Source organism: Nyctereutes procyonoides, unplaced genomic scaffold (assembly GCF_905146905.1).
Source record: "Nyctereutes procyonoides isolate TBG_1078 unplaced genomic scaffold, NYPRO_anot_genome, whole genome shotgun sequence".
NCBI lineage: Eukaryota > Metazoa > Chordata > Mammalia > Carnivora > Canidae > Nyctereutes > Nyctereutes procyonoides.
The window spans coordinates 34,601,548-34,619,663 of NW_026575133.1; the positions used below are offsets into that span (position 1 = coordinate 34,601,548).

At 63.4% G+C, this 18,116-nt stretch overlaps 1 protein-coding gene across 1 annotated transcript in view; it reads left to right on the plus strand.

Moving 5' to 3' along the window:
- The window catches only part of ANKMY1 (ankyrin repeat and MYND domain containing 1), a 43,706-nt gene that overhangs the window by 7,331 nt on the left and 18,259 nt on the right, over nt 1-18,116 (plus strand). Inside the window, 6 exon segments of the mRNA XM_055300585.1 lie at nt 2,646-2,817; nt 5,717-5,906; nt 8,529-8,672; nt 13,190-13,662; nt 15,526-15,742; nt 15,943-16,107. Coding sequence (XP_055156560.1) covers nt 2,663-2,817; nt 5,717-5,906; nt 8,529-8,672; nt 13,190-13,662; nt 15,526-15,742; nt 15,943-16,107 — 1,344 coding nt within the window. The 5' untranslated portion in view covers nt 2,646-2,662.

Genomic DNA, 18,116 nt, shown 5'->3' on the forward strand with positions numbered 1-18,116 from the left:
ACGCGGAGGTCGCGGAGCTGCCCGGCCGCGGGGGGGGGGGGGGGGGGGCTGCCGGCTGCGGTGCGCGGCCCTGCGCCTGCGCCAGAGGGGCGGGAGGGGGCGCGCGGGGTGCCCCGCGGCCGGGCTTTGGGGGGTCCCCGGGCCCGAGGAGCTACTCGTAATTGCGCTGACGCTTCCGTCCGTTCCTTAACCTGCTTGCTAATAGGCTGCCCCGCGTCATTGCCACAGCCCCCCCCCCCCTTTTACTGCAAGACACGGTTCATATGAAATAGAGCCATTGGCTGTTGAGTTTTCATCATTTCCTCATAGGCCAGTATTTTTGTTATTTTTCTTAAGTTGTGGTTCATCACTGTAACTTTAAAAAACTCACAGCCTTTAGGGGTTCCCCGGGTGGCTCAGGTCATGGTCTCGGGGTCCTGGGGTCAAGCCCCGAGTTGGAATCCGTGCTCAGCAGGGAGTCTGCTTCTCCCTCCCCTCCTCGCTGGTGCTTTCCTTCTCTCGAAGATAAAATCTTAAAACAACAACAACAACAACCCGCAAAACACCATTATTATTTAATGTGCATATAGTTGCCACGTAAGACTTCAGGAGGTTTTTCTGACGACCGGCGTCATTCAAGGATGTCTTTCCAGGATGCGTTTGGGTGAAAAGTAGCTATCTTGCAGTCCCCTCTACAATGATGCTGCAGTTTCAGTTTTCTTCTAATAATATTCTAATAAAAGTTTTTTTTTCTGATTCATCTATAACAAAGCATTACAAACTGGCTTAACACAACAGGGCTTTATTTTTCCCCGTGTGTTTGGGGTCTCCAAATCTCCCTTTTCTTATAAAGACACTAATCATTTAGTTTAAGGCACATCCTAATCCATGACCTCTTGATTATTTGCAAAGACTTTATTTCCATATAAGGTCATTCATAGGTACCAGGGATTAGGATTTAATGTTTTTGGAGGATGCCATTCAACCTACCACAGATGGTATGGTTCACTAAGTTTGTAGGATATTTTGAAGTTGACCATTTTTCTTTCTCTTTTCATAGGAAAGGAATTCTATTTCTTTTTTTTTTAAGATTTATTTATTTATGATAGACATAAAGAGAGACAGAGGCAGAGACACAGGCAGAGGGAGAAGCAGGCCCCATGCCTGGAGCCTGATGCGGGACTTGATCCTGGGACCCCAGGATCGCGCCCTGGGCCAAAGGTAGGCACTAAACCACTGAGCCATCCAGGGATCCCCGATTTTTAAAGATTTTATTTATTTGTTTTAGAGACAGAAGGGAGGGGCAGAGAGAGAAGGAGAAGCCGACGGTGCGCAGAGCCCCATGTAGGGCTGGATCCCATGATCCTGAGACCTTGACCTGAGCCTGAGCCCAAATCAAGACCCAGACCCTTCACCGGTTGAGCCACCCAGGCCCCCCCTCAAAGGAATTTTAAAGCCAATTTAGTATGTACTTCAGTTCCTAAGCTGCAGGGCAGAGAGATGGGACCTGAGCTGGAAGGTAAAAGGTCGAGAGAGAGGGGGATCCAGGAACCAAGGTGGGGGTGAAGGGAGACGAGAGGTGAGCTGGGAGGTAGAGGGCTGGAGGGAGCACCCCAGAACCCTAGCCACTGGGGAGGGGCCTGGGCCTGGTTGAGGGGCAGCCCAGGCCCTGCGCCTGCACAGAGCCCCCCTCTGCGTTGCAGAACCCGCCAGGCCCCCGCGCGTCCTCGTCCCCCTCCCTGCCCCGCGCTCCTGCTGGAGAGCTCCTGCGCATCCTGCGAAACCCCATCCTCAGGACTCCTCCGTCCAGGCTTCCGTAGCGACGCCTGGGTCCACACGGCCTCTGGGTCGCCTCCAGGAGCTCCCGTTCCGTGCCTCGCACAAACTGGAACGGAACCCGCACAACCCGGCTTTGGAGACCCGCGGGGCTCGGGGGATCTCGGTGGACACGTTGGCCCGCGGCGCCTCGGCGGCCCGGGGGCGGGGCCGGGGCAGTGGGCGGGGCGTAGGCGTGTCGGGGCGGGGGCCTTGTGGGCGGGGCGCCGGGAGTGGGCGGGGCGTGGGCGTGTCGGGGGCCAGCGTGGGCGGGGCGCCGGGAGTGGGCGGGCCCGGAGTGGGCGGGGATTGGAGGAGGCCCAGAGCCGCAGCGGTCACGTGAGCGGGGGCCGGTCTCCAGGGAAACCCGACGCTCTGGGCCCCCGCGCTGCGCGGGGCTGCTCCGCGCTGGCCGCCGCCCGGGCCGACCGGGAGCGCTGGCTGCGAGTTCTCCGAGCGTCGGTGCGGCCCCGCGGCGGGGGTGCGGTGGGGACCCCGGCGGGAGCGCGGGGAGCCGGGCGGGGGCGTGCCCCAGTGGGGGGTCCTGACGCCCCCCGGGCCGGGGCCAGGCAGGAAGTTTGGGGGTCGGCGGCTCGTGGTCGCGGGGGGGGGGCCGCGTGCACCCTGGCGCTGGCTTCAGAGCCCGGGGGCGGAGGGGGCGCCTGCAGCCTGGGGCCCCTCCCCGCCATCAGCAGGCCCTGAGAGGCCCTCCTGGGAGGGTGGCTCCAGCCCCACGGGGGACCGGGACGCCCTCGGGGCGCTGGCGGAGGAGCTTCCAGCAGGAGGGGCCGTGGCAGGGTTGGGGTGTGGGAGCTCCCAGGGCGAATGTGGGTCCCTGGCTTTGCTTCCAGGTTCGAAGACGACAAGCATGGAAAATGGCAATTCTCCAGGCTTTTATTACGAAATCCCAAATGTGGGCATCTCCCAACACCAGCCGGTGGCGAGCGGCTGCTCCCCTGCTGCCAGCGAGGACTTGAGGATCCTGGAGAGCTCCAGGACGATGGAGATGTTCTTCAGCAAGAGGTGCGGGCTGAGGGTGGGGGGCTCCCGCAGGGGCTCCCAGGCCCCCCCGCTCCCCGGGGACCACTCCACTGCCATCCTGCATTGGGTCCCGGGTTTAAAAACCGCTCAGAGTTATTTTGTGCCTCGAAAACTCGTGTCTGGAGAGAGAGGAGGACCTCCCCTGAGGAACTTACAGCACCGGGGACTGGAGCCCCCCCCAACCCTGCACACTCCCTTCAGCCACCCCAAGCTGCCTTTCTGGGTGGGGAACATTTGCTTGATACCGTGGGCTTCCCGAGCTGCTTCACCCCGCGATGTTAATTGTTGGCAAGAACTGATACATGTGAGGCCTCCTCTGGGCTCGGGCTGCCCTCAGCGCCTTATCTGGGCCTCTTGTGAACTCCGCCCCATAACGCTGTTGTCTGTGTCCCTGTTAGGGACGGAATTGTGTCCCCCCTGGTCTCTCCCACCCCCAGGATTCACGTGAAAGCCCTAACCCGCAACGTCATGGTGACCTGAGTTCTTTTGTCAGCGGAAGCTCAGCGTGGGCTTCAGCCCCAGCCACCCTGGCCTCTGCGCTGGCGGCAGGAGTCTGGGCCCCCCCTCCCCGAGCTCCGGAGCGTTCCAGGTGGAGGACTGGGCTGGGAGCCCCCACCTGCAGGTGCTCCTGGCCGGCTGCCCCCTGCCATCCCCCATGCTGCAGCCCGAGCCCCTGGTTGGGAGGCTGCCCTGCTGTCCTCTGGCAAGCACAGCACTCCCGTGGCTCAGCCATCCTCCACGCACCCCCCGCTACACCCGGCCCCGGAGATGGGGCTTTTGGGGAGTACTTAGGTATAGATGAGGTTGTGGGGCTCCACGGTAAGATTAGTGCCCATGTAAGAAGAAGAAAAAGCTAAAGCTTTCTCTGTCCACCACATGAAGACGCAGCGAGAAGGTGCCATCTGTGAACCGGGAAGGCGGCCGTCAGCGGGGACAGAGCCCGCAGGCACCCTCATCTCAGGCTCGTCCAGGCTGGGAGAAATAAATGTGTGTGGGGGCTCTGTAATGTCTGAGCACACCGACATAGTCCCCCCTTTAAACAAATTTTTTTTTTAGGATTTTATTCACTTATTCGTGAGACACACACAGAGAGGCAGAGACACAGGCAGAGGGAGAAGCAGGCTCCATGCGGGGAGCCCGATGTGGGACTTGATCCCGGGACCCGGGGTCACGCCCTGAGCCAAAGGCAGGTGCTCAACCGCTGAGCCACCCAGGAGCCCCTAATCCTCCCTTTACAGATGAGGAGAGCCACTGGGTCACAAGAGGGTAAGGAACCTGTCTGGTGGCAGAACCAGGTGGCCAGGCCCTTGCTCACCTGGCCACCTGGCCATTCCCACCCTGCAGTGGGCCTTTCAGCTGACTGGTTGTGTTCATGATTTTCTTGCTTGATCTTAGCATCGTTTCCATTTATTTTTTTAAGGAAAGTTTCCGTTTGTTCCTTTTTTTTTTTTTTTTTTAAGATTAAGCAGGTAAGATCTTTGCCATGCAGCCAAGTGGGAAAATAGGTGGTGTACGAGTTTGTTGGTGCTGCGACAGGATAGCACAGGCTGAGTGGCCCGAGACGGACGTGTGTCGTCTGTCGGTCTGGATGGAGGCTGCAAGCCGGGGGTGGTTTCCTGTGCGGGTGTGAGGGAGAATCTGCTCCAGGCCGCCCTCCCTGGCTTGTAAGGGGCTGTCTTCCCTCCCTGTGTCTGCGCGTCGCCTTCTCTTTGCGTGTTTCTCCGTGTCCAAGCTTCCCCTTGGCAGAAGGACAGCAGTCCCCTCAGAGCAGGCCCACCCTAATGACCTCACCGTAACCGGGTCTCCTGTGTGAAGATCTGTGTCCAGGTGCAGCCACGCGGTGCGGCGCTGGTATTCAGGCTCCGGTACGGGGCCCTGTGTGTGTGTGTGTGTGTGTGTGTGTGTGTGTGTGCAGAGGTGGGGCGTGGGGACACAATCAGCCCGTAACCACAGGCAAGCCAAGAAAAAAACGAACCAAGTCGGAGCCCCCGGATTTTTTTATCCTCGTGTCTGCTTTTCCTGGCATCTTTCTACAGACACATAACAGGGCAAACGGAGGTTCCTGTGTTCACAGATTTTATGTCCCTCCTCCTCTGGGAGGTGCTTCGTGAGCCCTCGGTGGCTCAGGGCTGGCACTGGAGGGCTGGCTGGTGGAGGGGGCTCAAGGTCTGGGGTTTCCGTGTGTTGAGCCGCCAGCTGGGCCATCCGCCTACATTGACACAGGTCGCTAGACCGTAGACGTCCCCGAGACGCAGTGGGACCAGAGAGCGCTGACGACTCGAGAGGGAGCGGAGGGAGGGGTCGAGCCAAGGGGAGTCAGAGTAGGTCCCCTCTTAGGTCAGGGTTTGCACGTTTAGATGGTGTGAGCAGCAGAGAAGCACACGGACCTTGGCGCACGTCCCCTGCCCCTCGCCGTGCACCCCCTGCAGCCTTCCGCCCACCCGCCCGCTCGCTGCGGCTCCGGGCCCTAGCTCCCTCCCCTTCTTTAGACCCGTCGCTGGTCCACGGGGGTCTGCCCCGTGTCTGCCTTCTGCCCAGCTGTGGGCCGGGCACTCTGGGCGCGTGGGGGACACAAAGCTCGCTCAGTCAACAACTGGAGCGGGGCAGCCCTCCGCTTCCGGGCAGCAGAGCTGGTGCTGCCTCCCGGGCACCGGCTGCCTCTCAGCCATGTCAGACACGGGCTTGCCCGCCTCCTGTGCGACCTTGGGCCATCGCTGCACCCTCGTGCCTCAGTTTCTCTCTGCAGAATGGGGGTAGCAACACTCTCCAGCTCAGGGGCTTGCTGGGAGGAGGAACTGAGATGGCGTGTGGTTCCCTGCACCGTCACCCCTCGGGCCTGTGCCGATGTTGGCCTTCTGTCTCCCGCTCTTCGCCTCTCTAGGGACGTCCCAGATGCCCCGGAGGAGGAGGAGGAGGAGTCCGAGGGTCCCCCCAGGGAGCAGGACCTGAAGGAGGCCTACATCCAGCTGGTGCAGGGCATGCAGGAGTGGCCGGACGGCTGTGTGTACCGAGGGGACTTCGGGCTGGACACGAAGCTGGGGCACGGTGAATTCTCTTGGCCCACGGGCGAGGTCAGTGGCTTCCACGGCTCCCTCCCTCCTGTCTGGGCTCAGCCAGCGATGCTGCCTCTCCTCCTCCCGCTCCTCCTCCTCCTCCTCTTTTAAGTGAGGGGGGTCAGTGCAGGGGCAGAGGGAGAGGGGGAGAGGGAATCTTAAGCAGACGTCGATCCCAACTGGGGGCCGCACCTCGCGACCCCGAGATCCTGAGCCGAACTGGGCATCGGATGGGTAACGGATGGAGCCCCCCAGGCGCCCCGGTCTCCCCCTTCTAAGAGGGCTGTGCAGTGGACTTGCAGGCCACGGCGGGAGGGCTCTGGGCCAGGGTCTTCCCGACCTGGGAAACATCCGCAGAGAAGCATCCTCAGACTTCCAGGGCCCTGGCCGCGGTTGGCCAGGTGTCCGGGGGGAGGCCTGGGAGCTGTGACCGAAGACACACTCTTGTCCAGGCGACTGTTTTGAAATCTCGAATGACTGTGTCCCAGTTGTATTTCTGTGGGTGAGCTGGCCCTGGAGCCTCAGGGTAAACAGAAGGAAGGGATCTTTTTAGCAATCAAATGACAGGGGTTCTGGAGGCTGCGCAGGGGGCTGGTCCAGGACCCCGGGGGGGACCCCGGGAGACGGGCTCTGCAAGCTGCTGCCTGCGGGGCTCCAGGCGGGTGGAGCAGCAGGGCCTGGGGCAGGACCGTGCCAGGCGCCCCGGCTCCGGCTGCCTCCCCTTCCAGCCGGGAGGTTTTCAGAGCGGCTCCTCCTCGCGTGAGGCGGGGCGAGGTCCCCTTAGGGGGCTTTCGCTCAGTAGCTGCAGGGGCAGTGGGCTGGGAGGCCCCAGCTCGGGCCCGTCCCCCGTGCGGAATGCACCCCGAGCTCAGGGAGCCCCCAGACCTCCCGCGGCCGGGACGGGGCCAGGATGGCTGGGGCCGAAGCTGGGGCTGAGCTTCCGTCAGCAGGTGCATGTCGCCGTGGCGTTGACGGTCAAGCCCCGATCCCTGCGGGGTGTCTGCGGCTTTAGTCCTCAGCTACTTTCTCTCTCTTACCCAACACTGTGGTGTCCCGGGCCCACTCAGCCCCCGTTCATGGCTTTGGGGTTCAGGTGTGCTGACCTGTCCGGCGGAGCCCCGGGAGGCCACGGCCAGCCTGGTCCCTGCCTGGTGGGGACCTCCAGGTCCACCGAGCAGGTGCTCGTCCAGCAGGACCTGGAGCGGCTGGGGGACCGGAGGGCGCACCGCTGCGAGCAGTGGCCTTAAAGGCGTTAACTGTGTTCAGGGGACAGGACCAAGCACGTCAGCTCTGGGGGTCAGATGGGGCTCCCGGGCTGGGCGGAGGGCCAGGGAGGGATGCGGCGAACTAGGGCCAAGTCCCCGTGGTGCTGCCTTATCCCGGGGACTGGACGGAAGGGTTAAATGTCCCCCCCGCAGTCCTATGCAATCTGCAAGTTCAGATTTTTTTTAGGAGGTGGGTGGACTCTGATGTGCCCCGCAAACCATGCAGATTACGTGGGTGTTGGCAGAAGGCGCAGAGTGTCCTGGGGCTGCACGGGCTCTTCAGAACCGGAACTGAGTCCGCACTCACCCCTGGTGGGACCCAGAAGGGCCTTTGCTGGCTCTCGTACCTGGAGAGTCCATCAGCAGGGGCCATGGGGCCCCAGGCATGGCCGGATCCAGGGGCTCCAGTGACCCTGCCGGGCACCTCCTCCCCATCTCCACGTGGGGGGTCGTGACTGACCCTCCACCATCTGGTGAGCCCACAGGAGCCGCATCACACCCGCCTGGAGGAGAGGAAAGGCCGTGGCATGCCCGGTCTGGCTTGGGCATGGGTCCTGTGGCCAAACCCAGGTCAGGGCCGGGGCCGGGGGCCGGGAGCCCTCGGGTTGGCCAGGCTCGGTCCCCTGTGGCTGGGCGCTGCGGTCAGTCCACCACCGACCCCGTGGGGAGTCCTGTCCGCTGCCAGAGGGAAGGGGGGACGCCAAGCAGGCAGCGGCTGCCATCCCGTTCGTCCTGGGTGGCGTGTAGGCATTGCCCGGCCAGCCCGCTCCTGCCGTGGAAGGAGGCGTGAGCGGTGCCCGAGGCCAGCGCGGCGGTTGGGAAGGGCTCGGCGTGGGCAGCACACTCTTTCTCCGTCCTGAGGCCCCAGTAGAGGGGCCAGGCTCGGACGGACACGCCCCTCACATCCGTGGGCTTGGGAAAGGGCCCACGGGCCCACATCCGTGGCTCAGTGTAGACGAGTCTTAAATCAAAGCCACACCGGTGTTCCCAGCCAGGGCCATGGCCTGCTCCTGGGGCCCCGCGGGGGGGCCCGAGGCTGGTGCTCCCCCCACCCCCCGCCCCCCCGCCTGGGCCAGCCTGCCCCCTGTGAGCCCAGGCAGGATGGGGGCTGAGCCTGGGCCTGATCTCTGAGGGGGGACGGCCCCCACCCAAACCTGAGCTGGGGGGGCGGGTGGGACGGATCCAGCCCCCGGGGGGCTGACCGCCTGGCACCTGCTCCTTGGGATGCACGTGACCATCTCTACAAACTCGGAGGGGGCCTGCGGCCAGGTACCCCGTGCTGCCCTCACTGCCCACCTGGCGTGCTGGCCCCCCCGGGGGAGGGGGTTCCCGGAGCCGCCTCCCCGGCACCGCCTGGCACCGGCTCTCTCCGCAGTCTTACCGGGGGCAGTTTTACCGGGACCACCGCCACGGGCTGGGCACGTACCTGTGGCCCGACGGCTCCAGTTTCACAGGCATGTTCTACCTGAGCTCCCGAGAAGGCTACGGCACCATGTACCTGAAGACGAGGCTCTTCCAGGTGAGGGGCGGGGCGCCCGCGTGCGGGTGTGCAGGGCCGGGCCAGGCGGGCCCTGGGGTTCAGGCCACGGGATAGAAAGACCCCATTCTCCCGAGCAGGGCGGGGGGTCAGCGCGCTGCGTGTCCTTCAGGGCCAGCTGTAAACGCACAGAGATGTTGAGGTTTCAGTACATGCATCGTCCCACGTGTTTCATCTTGAAACCTGCCTTTTTCCCCCGGAGAACGTTCCAGTTTTGCAGAGAAGCTACCTTTCCCCCTTCGATCTCATCACGGCGTCAGTCACAGCGCAGCCCGCCCGCGTTAGTGCGGGGGCCTCACCAGGGGTGGCTGCTGCCCCCTCCGCGCCCCTGCCGTGACCCGCGGCCCCTTTGGGACGGGCTCTCCTCGCGCCCCAGCCGCGGGCCTGTCTCTTCGCCTATGACTTGCCTTTGCAAGAACGTCACCAAGCGCAACATGTAGACGCTCGAGGCCGGTGCCTTTCACGCAGCAAAATGGCTCTGCGACGGCGCGCGTTGCGGGGGGCACGCAGCCCCTTCCTCGTTGCCAGGCGCTGTCTCGGCGCCCGGTGCCACCACCGCCGTCCGTTCCCCGCAGACACACACCCGGCTCGTTGCCAGCTCCGGGCGACCATGAATCACGCTGCTGTAGACAGTCACGTGTGGCGTTTTGTGCACGCGGGAGTGTAGGCGTGTGCGCTCGTGTGCATGCATCACCCCTGCCCCCACCCCCCGATCTCCAGCCCTCGATGACTCTGTTCTGCTTGTGGGCACCGCTGTCCCTTGTCCGTCATCTCAGGTCACCCTGCAGCAGGGTTTCCTCTGGGGCAGGACATGGTTTTCGGAGACTCAGACACGCTCGCGGACGTCGGCATCTGTCCCTTTTGCTGCGAAGCGGGATTCCATCGTGCGGATGGGATGCGGCTTTTACCGGTTCCCCGAAGGCTGCACGTTTGAGTTCTTTCAAGTTTCTGGTTCCTGTGACCGAAGCTGCCCAGAGCATTTGAGCGCCGGTCTTCGTGTGCCCGCGTGTCTGTCTTCTCCTTTGGATGAACACCTGGGCGCGGGGCTGCGGGCCATGGGTCGGGCGTATGGTCAGTCTCACACGACGCCTCCGAGTGGCCTTCCCAGTGGCCCTGCCGTCCGCGGTCGGCCCATCACATGGGAAGGTTCTCGCCGCTCTGTGCCTCCGTCAACATTTGCTGCTTTCATTCTAGCCACTCTGAGGCAGACCAATTTTTCTTTCCTAGTTCTTGTTTTTTTTTTTTTAAATTTATTTATTTGTTTATGAGTCAGAGAGAGAGAGAGAGGCAGAGACCCAGGCAGAGGGAGAAGCAGGCTCCATGCAGGGAGCCCGACGCGGGACTCGATCCCGGGACCCCGGGGTCACGCCCTGGGCCGAAGGCAGAGGCTCAACCACTGAGCCCCCCGGGCGCCCCAGTTCTTGCCCGTTTATATCCCAGCTACAAAATCGTAGGTTAACCCGAGGCTACTGGGATTTTCGTCTTCGTTCTGTCCTCCGTGTTAGGGTGTTAGCTCTGACGTCGGGGTCCGTGGCGGATTTCGCGTTAGCCCCGGGATTTCACGGGAAGCGAGGCCAGGCCTTCCCCCTCCGCCGCCCCCGCCGAGGCTGCCCAGGCGTTGCGTGCCCTTGGCTGAGGAGGCCCTTGCTTCTCCACGGCCGGGCTGCGCATCTTTGTCAGGAGCCACGTCCGGAGACACATGTCCGGGGGTCTTTCCTCCTGCGACGTCGGGATTCGTCCGTGGGGGCAGGGTCTGTCCCGATAGTGGTCTCGCCTCCCTTCCCATGACCTTGGAGATGATCGATGACCGTTACCTCGTTAGAGGGCGCGAGACAGCGACTTTCTAAATCTCCGACTCCTCCTTCATGTATTAACTTTCATCTACATCGTCCAACCGTCTGGTTACCTGGAGGGAGTTTACGGGGAAGGCAGCGTGACCCTTGACGCTGTGCCAGTTGTCAGCCAGTGAGGTGACTGCCACCCACGTTCTTCGGGGCTCATCAGTGGGGCCTAGTGGGGTTCTTAAGGATCTTGATAAACTCATGGATTCTTCATATATTTGGCTTATCTCGGCACATCGTTAAGCTTCTCGATGCCCCAGTTGTCACTCTTCGGTCGGGGGAGCCTCCGTGGCTCGGGTCTCGCAGTTGACGCCACTCCAGGAGGCTTTGGTGGTTTTCTTGCCTTTTGCCGTGAGGAGGAGACGCCGGCTCGTCCGTATGCTTCCTGCCCTGGCCCCAGAACTGGCCGCTTACCCGGCACGCCTGGTTCCGACAGTGGGACATGGTGTTTAGACACCACAGTTTGGGTGCTTATTACTACGGTGTTGATCTGGTTTTCATTTTTAGGTATTTTTCAGTAGCAGATCTAGAAATTCTTCCCCCCCCCCCCAAATGAGGAAAGACACCACCGGTTCATACGGACGTCTCCAAATCCAGTTTAGGAGCGTCCAGGGTTTTTACTCAGCAGCCGTGATGCTGGATTTGCTTATCTTTTCTCTTGGTCCTAAAAATCGTTTCTAAGTATCAACAAAATTTCTTGTTTTATCTCATAAAAGGGTTTCAGAATAATAATACAGCACGAGCACCACTGTGGCTCCGTCTGTCCCGGGCTTGCCCCGCGGGAATGTTGAATCCAATCACGGGACACAAGTCCTCTCTGTGCGTGACCTTCCACCTGAGGCTAGAGCCGCGCTCCCTTGTTTTGCTTTCGTTTTTTGGGATTCGACGTTTCAGATCTTGCTTTGATTTTGTTTTATGATTGCGTAAACAGCTGATGTTTTTCTGAAGGCAAATCTAGCAACCGGGGTCAGCCCAGAGTCCGGCGTCCCTCCTTCCTCTCCTGTCGCAGGCGATGGTTTCTGGGGCTTTGTCCTCGGGCCTGCACGCAGCAGGGCGTGCTCTCCGCGCTCCTCCGTCGGTCGCCTGACGTCCAGACGTCTCGTGTCCTCGCAGCCGCCTGGGAAGGACTGACCACACGGGCTTTTCTCAGGTCTCTATTGTGCCATTGGGCGCGGCGGTGACGGCCTGGCTCAGTAGTCGCTCTGTGCTGTTGTTGGGATCTCTGGGACTCATTCCTAGGAGGGCGTTGTCTGGCCACAAAGTGCGTGTGCAGCGAAGACGATTTCTTGAGCCTGTGGCCTGTTGCGCCCTGTTGCACGGCCTCCTTTATTTAGCCACCGTTAGGGTTGTCGTCTGTTATTAGTGTTGTAATAGTGTAACCACAGTATTACTGGTAAACTGTTGTGAACGTGCGTGTGAGCGTAGCTTTGGTGACGTTGGGGTCACCTCGTTAGGATAGATTCCTGGCGGGGGAGCTCCCGGGTCAGCTCCGGGGGCACGAGCGCCCTTGGGCTCCTCATTGATCTGCAGCAGCTGCTTTTCCGACTGCCTGCCTCCCTGCGCCCCCTTTTCCTGCTGTGTCCCCAGCTCTCTTCCGGGCCCCTCCGCCTTGTAGTGAACGCGGACCCCCGAGCAAGCCACTTTCGCAGACTGCGGTGGCACTTGGTGCCCCCTTGCTACTCGGAGATCCTTCCCGAAGCACGTCTGCCGCCCCCACCCCACTCCTGCACCACGGGGCCATCCTCCCGCGTTTGACTCCCCCTTTTCATTCCTTTGGCTGCTCCAGCCGAGCGGCCTGTGGGCGGGCTGGGGGTCGGGGCCTTCCCCCGAAGCGCCCAGCCCGGGCCTGCCCCCGAGCACCCCACCCGGCCCACAGACGAGGGCGCAGCTGCCCGCAGTGTCCGTGCGTGTCAGCCCCCGCACCTTGTCTGGGCTGTCCCCGGCCTTCCCGGGGACCCCCAGGTGGCTTCGGCGCCAGCGCAGTCAGCAGGGGGCTCTCCTGGGAAGCGGGGCCTCTCTCGGAGCTCCCTGTGCACATGCTTCTTTCCAAGTTTCCTGGGGGGAGGGGGGGCAGATTCGCCTTTCAGTCAAGGCTCTCGGCCCTTTCCTCTCCACGCATCCTCCTCCACCCAGCAGACGCCGGCCCGCCCGGTGGGAGCACCTGGGGAGGCCCAGACATCGCTGCACTCTGCCGAGCTCGCTGCAAGCCAGGATTAGCTCCCCCTCCGCCCCCCGCTCCTCCTGCCTTCTCAGTCTGTGCCTGCTGGGGTCTCTGTGACCTGGGGCCCGGGCATCTGGGCCCCACACGCGGCTGGGGTCCTGGGCTGGGCCCCCTAGTGCTGCGAGGGGTCCCCTGAAATGAGCCCACACGTGGTATCCCCGACACGCTTCCACTGGAGACCCCGGGGCATTCCCCACTTTCCCAGGGAGGCCAGCCCGACCACCCCGGGCCTTAGGTCCTGTCTCCGCCACCGTGTTCCCTCTTGACACGTTTGCTGTTGTCCCCCGTCCCTGGTGCGTCCTGAGTATCCGCAAATATTTGCTAAGTGAGCAAATACATTTCTTAGGGATGTTTTCTTTTCTTGATTTCGAGAACCTGCTGCAGAGCACAGGGCCCTGCTGAACCGTCCGCTCTGCCCCCTGAACTCTGTCTCGCAGGGACTGTACAAAGCAGACCAGCGGTTTGGGCCGGGCGTCGAGACCTACCCCGACGGCAGCCAGGACGTCGGGCTGTGGTTTCGGGAGCACCTCATTAAGCTGTGCACGGAGGTCGCCGGTGGCTTCTCCATACACAGCTACCCAGAGTACTCGGCCTTCCTCACGCGCTCTCCCGCTAGCATCAGTCTCTCCGACGAGGAGTGCGTAGAGCGGGAGCCGCACGAGGGAGAGGACCCCTTTAACTACGACTACAAGCGCTTCCTCCTGGATGATGACCTAACTCTGCCTCCAGAAATGTACGTTTACTCCACCGACAACAGCCACCTGCCCGTGACCTGCTCTTTCCGCAAAGAACTAGATGCCCGGATCTTCCTTAACGACATCCCCCCGTTTGTTGAGGACGGAGAACCCTGGTTCATAAAAAATGAGACCCCTTTGATGGTCAGAATCCAGAAGCAAGCTTACAAGTACAGGTAAGGGTCCCGTCTTTCTTCCCACCTCCGCGTCTGGGAGCCCTGCCCCCCCCCCCCCAGCACACGAGCTACGCTGAGGGGCCCCTGCGGCCTCGGCACCGGCTGAGTCACCTGCAGGGCTGTCGTCAGGTTAATGTAAATGTGCTTTTCCCTTTCGACTGAGGCAGCCGCACGGGGCCATGAGCTGGGCCGTGCTCCCCACATTGTGAGGACGGGGGTGGGGCAGGCAGGTACCGGGCCATGGACGCCTGGAAGGAGTGGTCAGGGGGTGGCTTGGTGCGCGTGGGGCCAGGGCAATCCCTGGAAGAGCGTAGAGCCTTGGAAGGGGACGTGGGGCAGGGTCAGCTCCTGAGTGGTGGCACTGGGTTCAAATCCTGGCTCTGGGACCCCGTGTGTGTCTCCAGGTGGGAGCTCGGGCCCAGCCTCTGTAGGTCGTGTGTGTGACCAGGTGTTCGTGGCTCAGGCACCTGCACAAGGTCCGCGCAGAGAGGAGGGACTGCTATTACCAGACCCCACCCGAGAGCCAAGGGTGGGAGGCCCGGGTAGGCGTAGGCTGGGGGCTGGCTGGCTCCTCCGAAGTGCCTGGGAGACGTGGAGCTGCTCCGCGGGTCTCCGAAGACCGCCTCCCCCCACCCCAGCCCTGGAAAAGTTAGTAGCTACCTGAGGAAACCTGATTTTTTTAAAGTTAAAATTTAAAAAAAGGTATTATTTATTTATTCATGAGGGACACAGAGAGAGGCAGGGACACAGGCGGAGGGAGAAGCAGGCTCCACGCAGGGAGCCCGAAGCAGACTTGATCCCGGGTCTCCAGGACCACGCCCTGGGCTGAAGGCAGATGCTCAACCACTGAGCCACCCAGATGTCCCTAAAGTGAAAATTTTCAAGAGTATTTTCATTGGTTTACTAAACTTCGTTCTCTGGTATCACTAAACTGTTTTAGGATTCATGCTTTGTGAGCACAGGTGGCTCCTTCTGCACTCATGCATCCACCCTCCCATCTACCCACCCATCCCTCCACCCACCCACCTGTCCACCCACCCACCCGTCCATCCACCCGCCTATCCACCCTCCCCTCCACCTATCCACCTAACCGTCCATCTGTCCATCCATCATGCAGACAGCTGAGACAGCCGTTGTTGATAACTGTTGGGTACAGAAGCCTCCCTGAATCCATGATTCTTTTTCTTTTTTAAAAGATTTTATTTATTTACTCATGAGAGACACACATGCACGCACAGAGGCAGAGGCAGAGACACAGGCAGAGGGAGAAGCAGGCTCCATGCGGGGAGCCCGACGTGGGACTCGATCCCGGGTCCCCAGGATCACGCCCCGGGCAGAAGGCGGCGCTAAGCCGCTGAGCCCCCGGGCTGCCCTGAATCCACGATTCTTGGCTGTGGAGGAGGTTATGTGCACGCAAGAGGCTTCAGTGTGTGGCGGTGGAGGGGCCATGGGGCTTGCATGTTCTCTCCTCAAATAGAAAAGCGAACGGGCAGGCGGGATGTGAGTGCTTGGTGCCGAGTGCCAGATCCATGTGTGTGCCCGGCCGCCTTCCCAGCCCCTCGCCCGGCCCGCACGGAGGGGCCGCTGAGTCGGGGGCGCGCAGGGTCCCCTCGCAGCCATTCCTGCCCAGGGCACACGAGCAGCTTGAGCGTCTTCCGCCGTGGGCAGCGCGTCGCACCACGGTGCTGCGTCCTCGCTACTGCGACCCGCCGGTGGGCGGCCCCGGGGCTCAGGGTGCCTGAAGAGTGGGCTGGGAGGGAGGAAGAGGCCGGGGCGGGGCCGGGTGAGGAATGCAGAGGGGGGTGCGGGGGGGCCCCGAGTGGGGCCCGGAGCTGGCCCGGCCACCGAAGCCCCCGTTGCCAGGAACAAGAGGGCTCACAGCAGCTGGGGCATGGGCGCCGTGCTGGAAGGGGACCGGAGCGGCTTTGCGCGCTGCGGGCCCAAGGAGCGCTTCGCCGAGGACATGATCCTGAGGGCCCGGGAAGGGAGCTACGACTGGATCTACGGGATCCTCCGGGACGGGCTCGCCAGCGCCGACGTGGCCGATGCCAAGGGCTACACCGCGCTTGCCGCGGCCGCCGTGAGTCCCCCGCCGGGCGCCCCCGGGAGGGCGGAGCGGGCCGGCCTGGGCTCCTCGGCGTCAGGGGCCGCGTCCTCCCAGCCCAGAAGCGGGGGGCACGGGGTCAGGTGACAGCGAGCGGCCCGGGGCGCCTCCACCTTCCCACGCCGCGGCCTCGAGTCGGCGCCTGCCGTCCTCACGAGGCCGGCTCCTGCCTCCAGCTCCACTGTCACAAGGACGTTGTCAACCTTCTGCTGGACAACGGGGCCGACGTGAACAAGTTCACGGATGAGGGGCTCACGGTGCTCAGCATGTGCTTCCTTCTCTACTACCCGTCCCGATCCTTCAAACCCAACATCGCCGAGCGCACGGCGCCCAAGCCCCAGGTCAGCCCCTGCCCCGCAGCCCCGCAGCCCCGCAGCCCGGCCTGGTGTCTGCACCACCCTGTCCCCCGCCCCCCGCCCACCTACCCCACGTCCCCGTCCCTTGTCCCCCATCCCCTGTCCCCCGTGCCCATCCGCCTGTCTGTCTCTTCTCGCAACGCCCACCAGTCTCCCCCAGTGTGGATCAGCTTCAGGTGGGGTGAGGGGACATTAAGGCCTGCGGGGCGGGGAGCGGGAGGCAGGGCCGTTGCTGGCACGCTCGCTCGGTGTCCCGAGCTCTTGCCTCAACGCCAAGGGGTACGTGTCCCAGAGGAGCCACGTGCGCAGCGGTGGGGGCCCCGAGACCCCTCCTGTGGGCTGCAGGGAAGGAGACAGGGAGGGAGGGAGGAGGGGGGGAGGAGGGAGGGAGGAGGGAGGGAGGAGGGGGGAGGAGGGAGGGAGGAGGGGGGAGGAGGGAGGGAGGAGGGAGGGTGGGCTGGCGTCCAGGAGGGAGGCCCACCTTTGCCCACTGTGAATAGTGCTGCCCGGACGGCGCTGGGCAAGCGTCGGTGTGTGCTCCTGCTTCCGCGTGTTTCCCGTGGGATCTGGGGGTCACACGGTGTCCTGTGGTTCATCCAGGCGCCTCTGAGCCCCTGGCCGCTGCAGGGGCACCGCCATCCGCTGGGTTCCTGTGCCTGGTGGGGCCGCCAGCCGGGTGGGCAGTGCCCGAGGTCCCGCTCCCCACAGTCCAGGGCCGCCTCGGTGGCCTGTCCCCTGAGCACCGGCCGGGGGTGGGGGGCGCGTCTATAGGGGCTGCTCCCACCCCTTGGGGACCCTGGCGCCTGTCAGGGCTGTGGGGCCACCCAGTCTGGGACTCGCGTCCACCCAGCAGGCCTTCGGGGTGGGGGGCTGCCGCTTTCCCCGCGGTCGGGGCCTCTCCTGGGCCGCTGAGGGAATGGCGCACGGTGGGCCCCTTCTCTCACCTCATCCCTTCTCCTGGATTCCTTCCTTGAGGAGACGACCTTACGAGCCCCGGCCTGTGCCCCACGGCGGGCAGAGCGCCTGTTACCCCAACATGACCCCTCTGCATCTCCAGCCCCCAGCTTCTGCCTTCAGTTCTCTGAGGTGGGAGCACAGCAGCAACCGGGGACTTCAGGGTGGCGGGGCCCACGGGCCTCGGGTCCTGACCACGTGGGGAGCAGGTGCAGGTGGGGAGGGGGCCGGGCCCACAGGGTCCCGCTGCCCCGGGTGGGTGGGGGGAGCAGGTGCACGTGGGGAGGAGGCTGGGCCCACAGGGTCCTGCTGCCCCGGGTGGGTGGGGGGAGCAGGTGCACGCGGGGAGGGGCGGGCCACAGGTCCTGCTGCCCGGGTGGGGGGGGAGCAGGTGCACGCGGGGAGGAGGCTGGGCCCACAGGGTCCTGCTGCCCCGGGTGGGTGGGGGGAGCAGGTGCACGCGGGGAGGAGGCTGGGCCCACAGGGTCCTGCTGCCCCGGGTGGGTGGGGGGAGCAGGTGCACGCGGGGAGGAGGCTGGGCCCACAGGGTCCCGCTGCCCCGGGTGGGTGGGGGGAGCAGGTGCACGTGGGGAGGAGGCTGGGCCCACAGGGTCCCGCTGCCCCGGGTGGGTGGGGGGAGCAGGTGCACGCAGGGAGGGGGCGGGCCCACAGGGTCCCGCTGCCCCGGGTGGGTGGGGGGAGCAGGTGCACGTGGGGAGGAGGCTGGGCCCACAGGGTCCCGCTGCCCCGGGTGGGTGGGGGGAGCAGGTGCACGTGGGGAGGAGGCTGGGCCCACAGGGTCCCGCTGCCCTGGGTGGGTGGGGGGAGCAGATGCACACGGGAGGAGGCCTCCCAGGGAGGCAGGCGCTGAGCACCCCACAGGGAGACGAAGGTGGAGGGTTTGTGAGTCCGCGCTCCTTCTTGGCTGGAAGTTGTTCATGTACAGTAACGAAGTTCAAAGGTGATCGTGTGGACGCGGTGGGGAGATCATTTCCACCCCTGCCGTCCCCCCTTTGTTGCGAGCTTCTGGGGACAGGGCC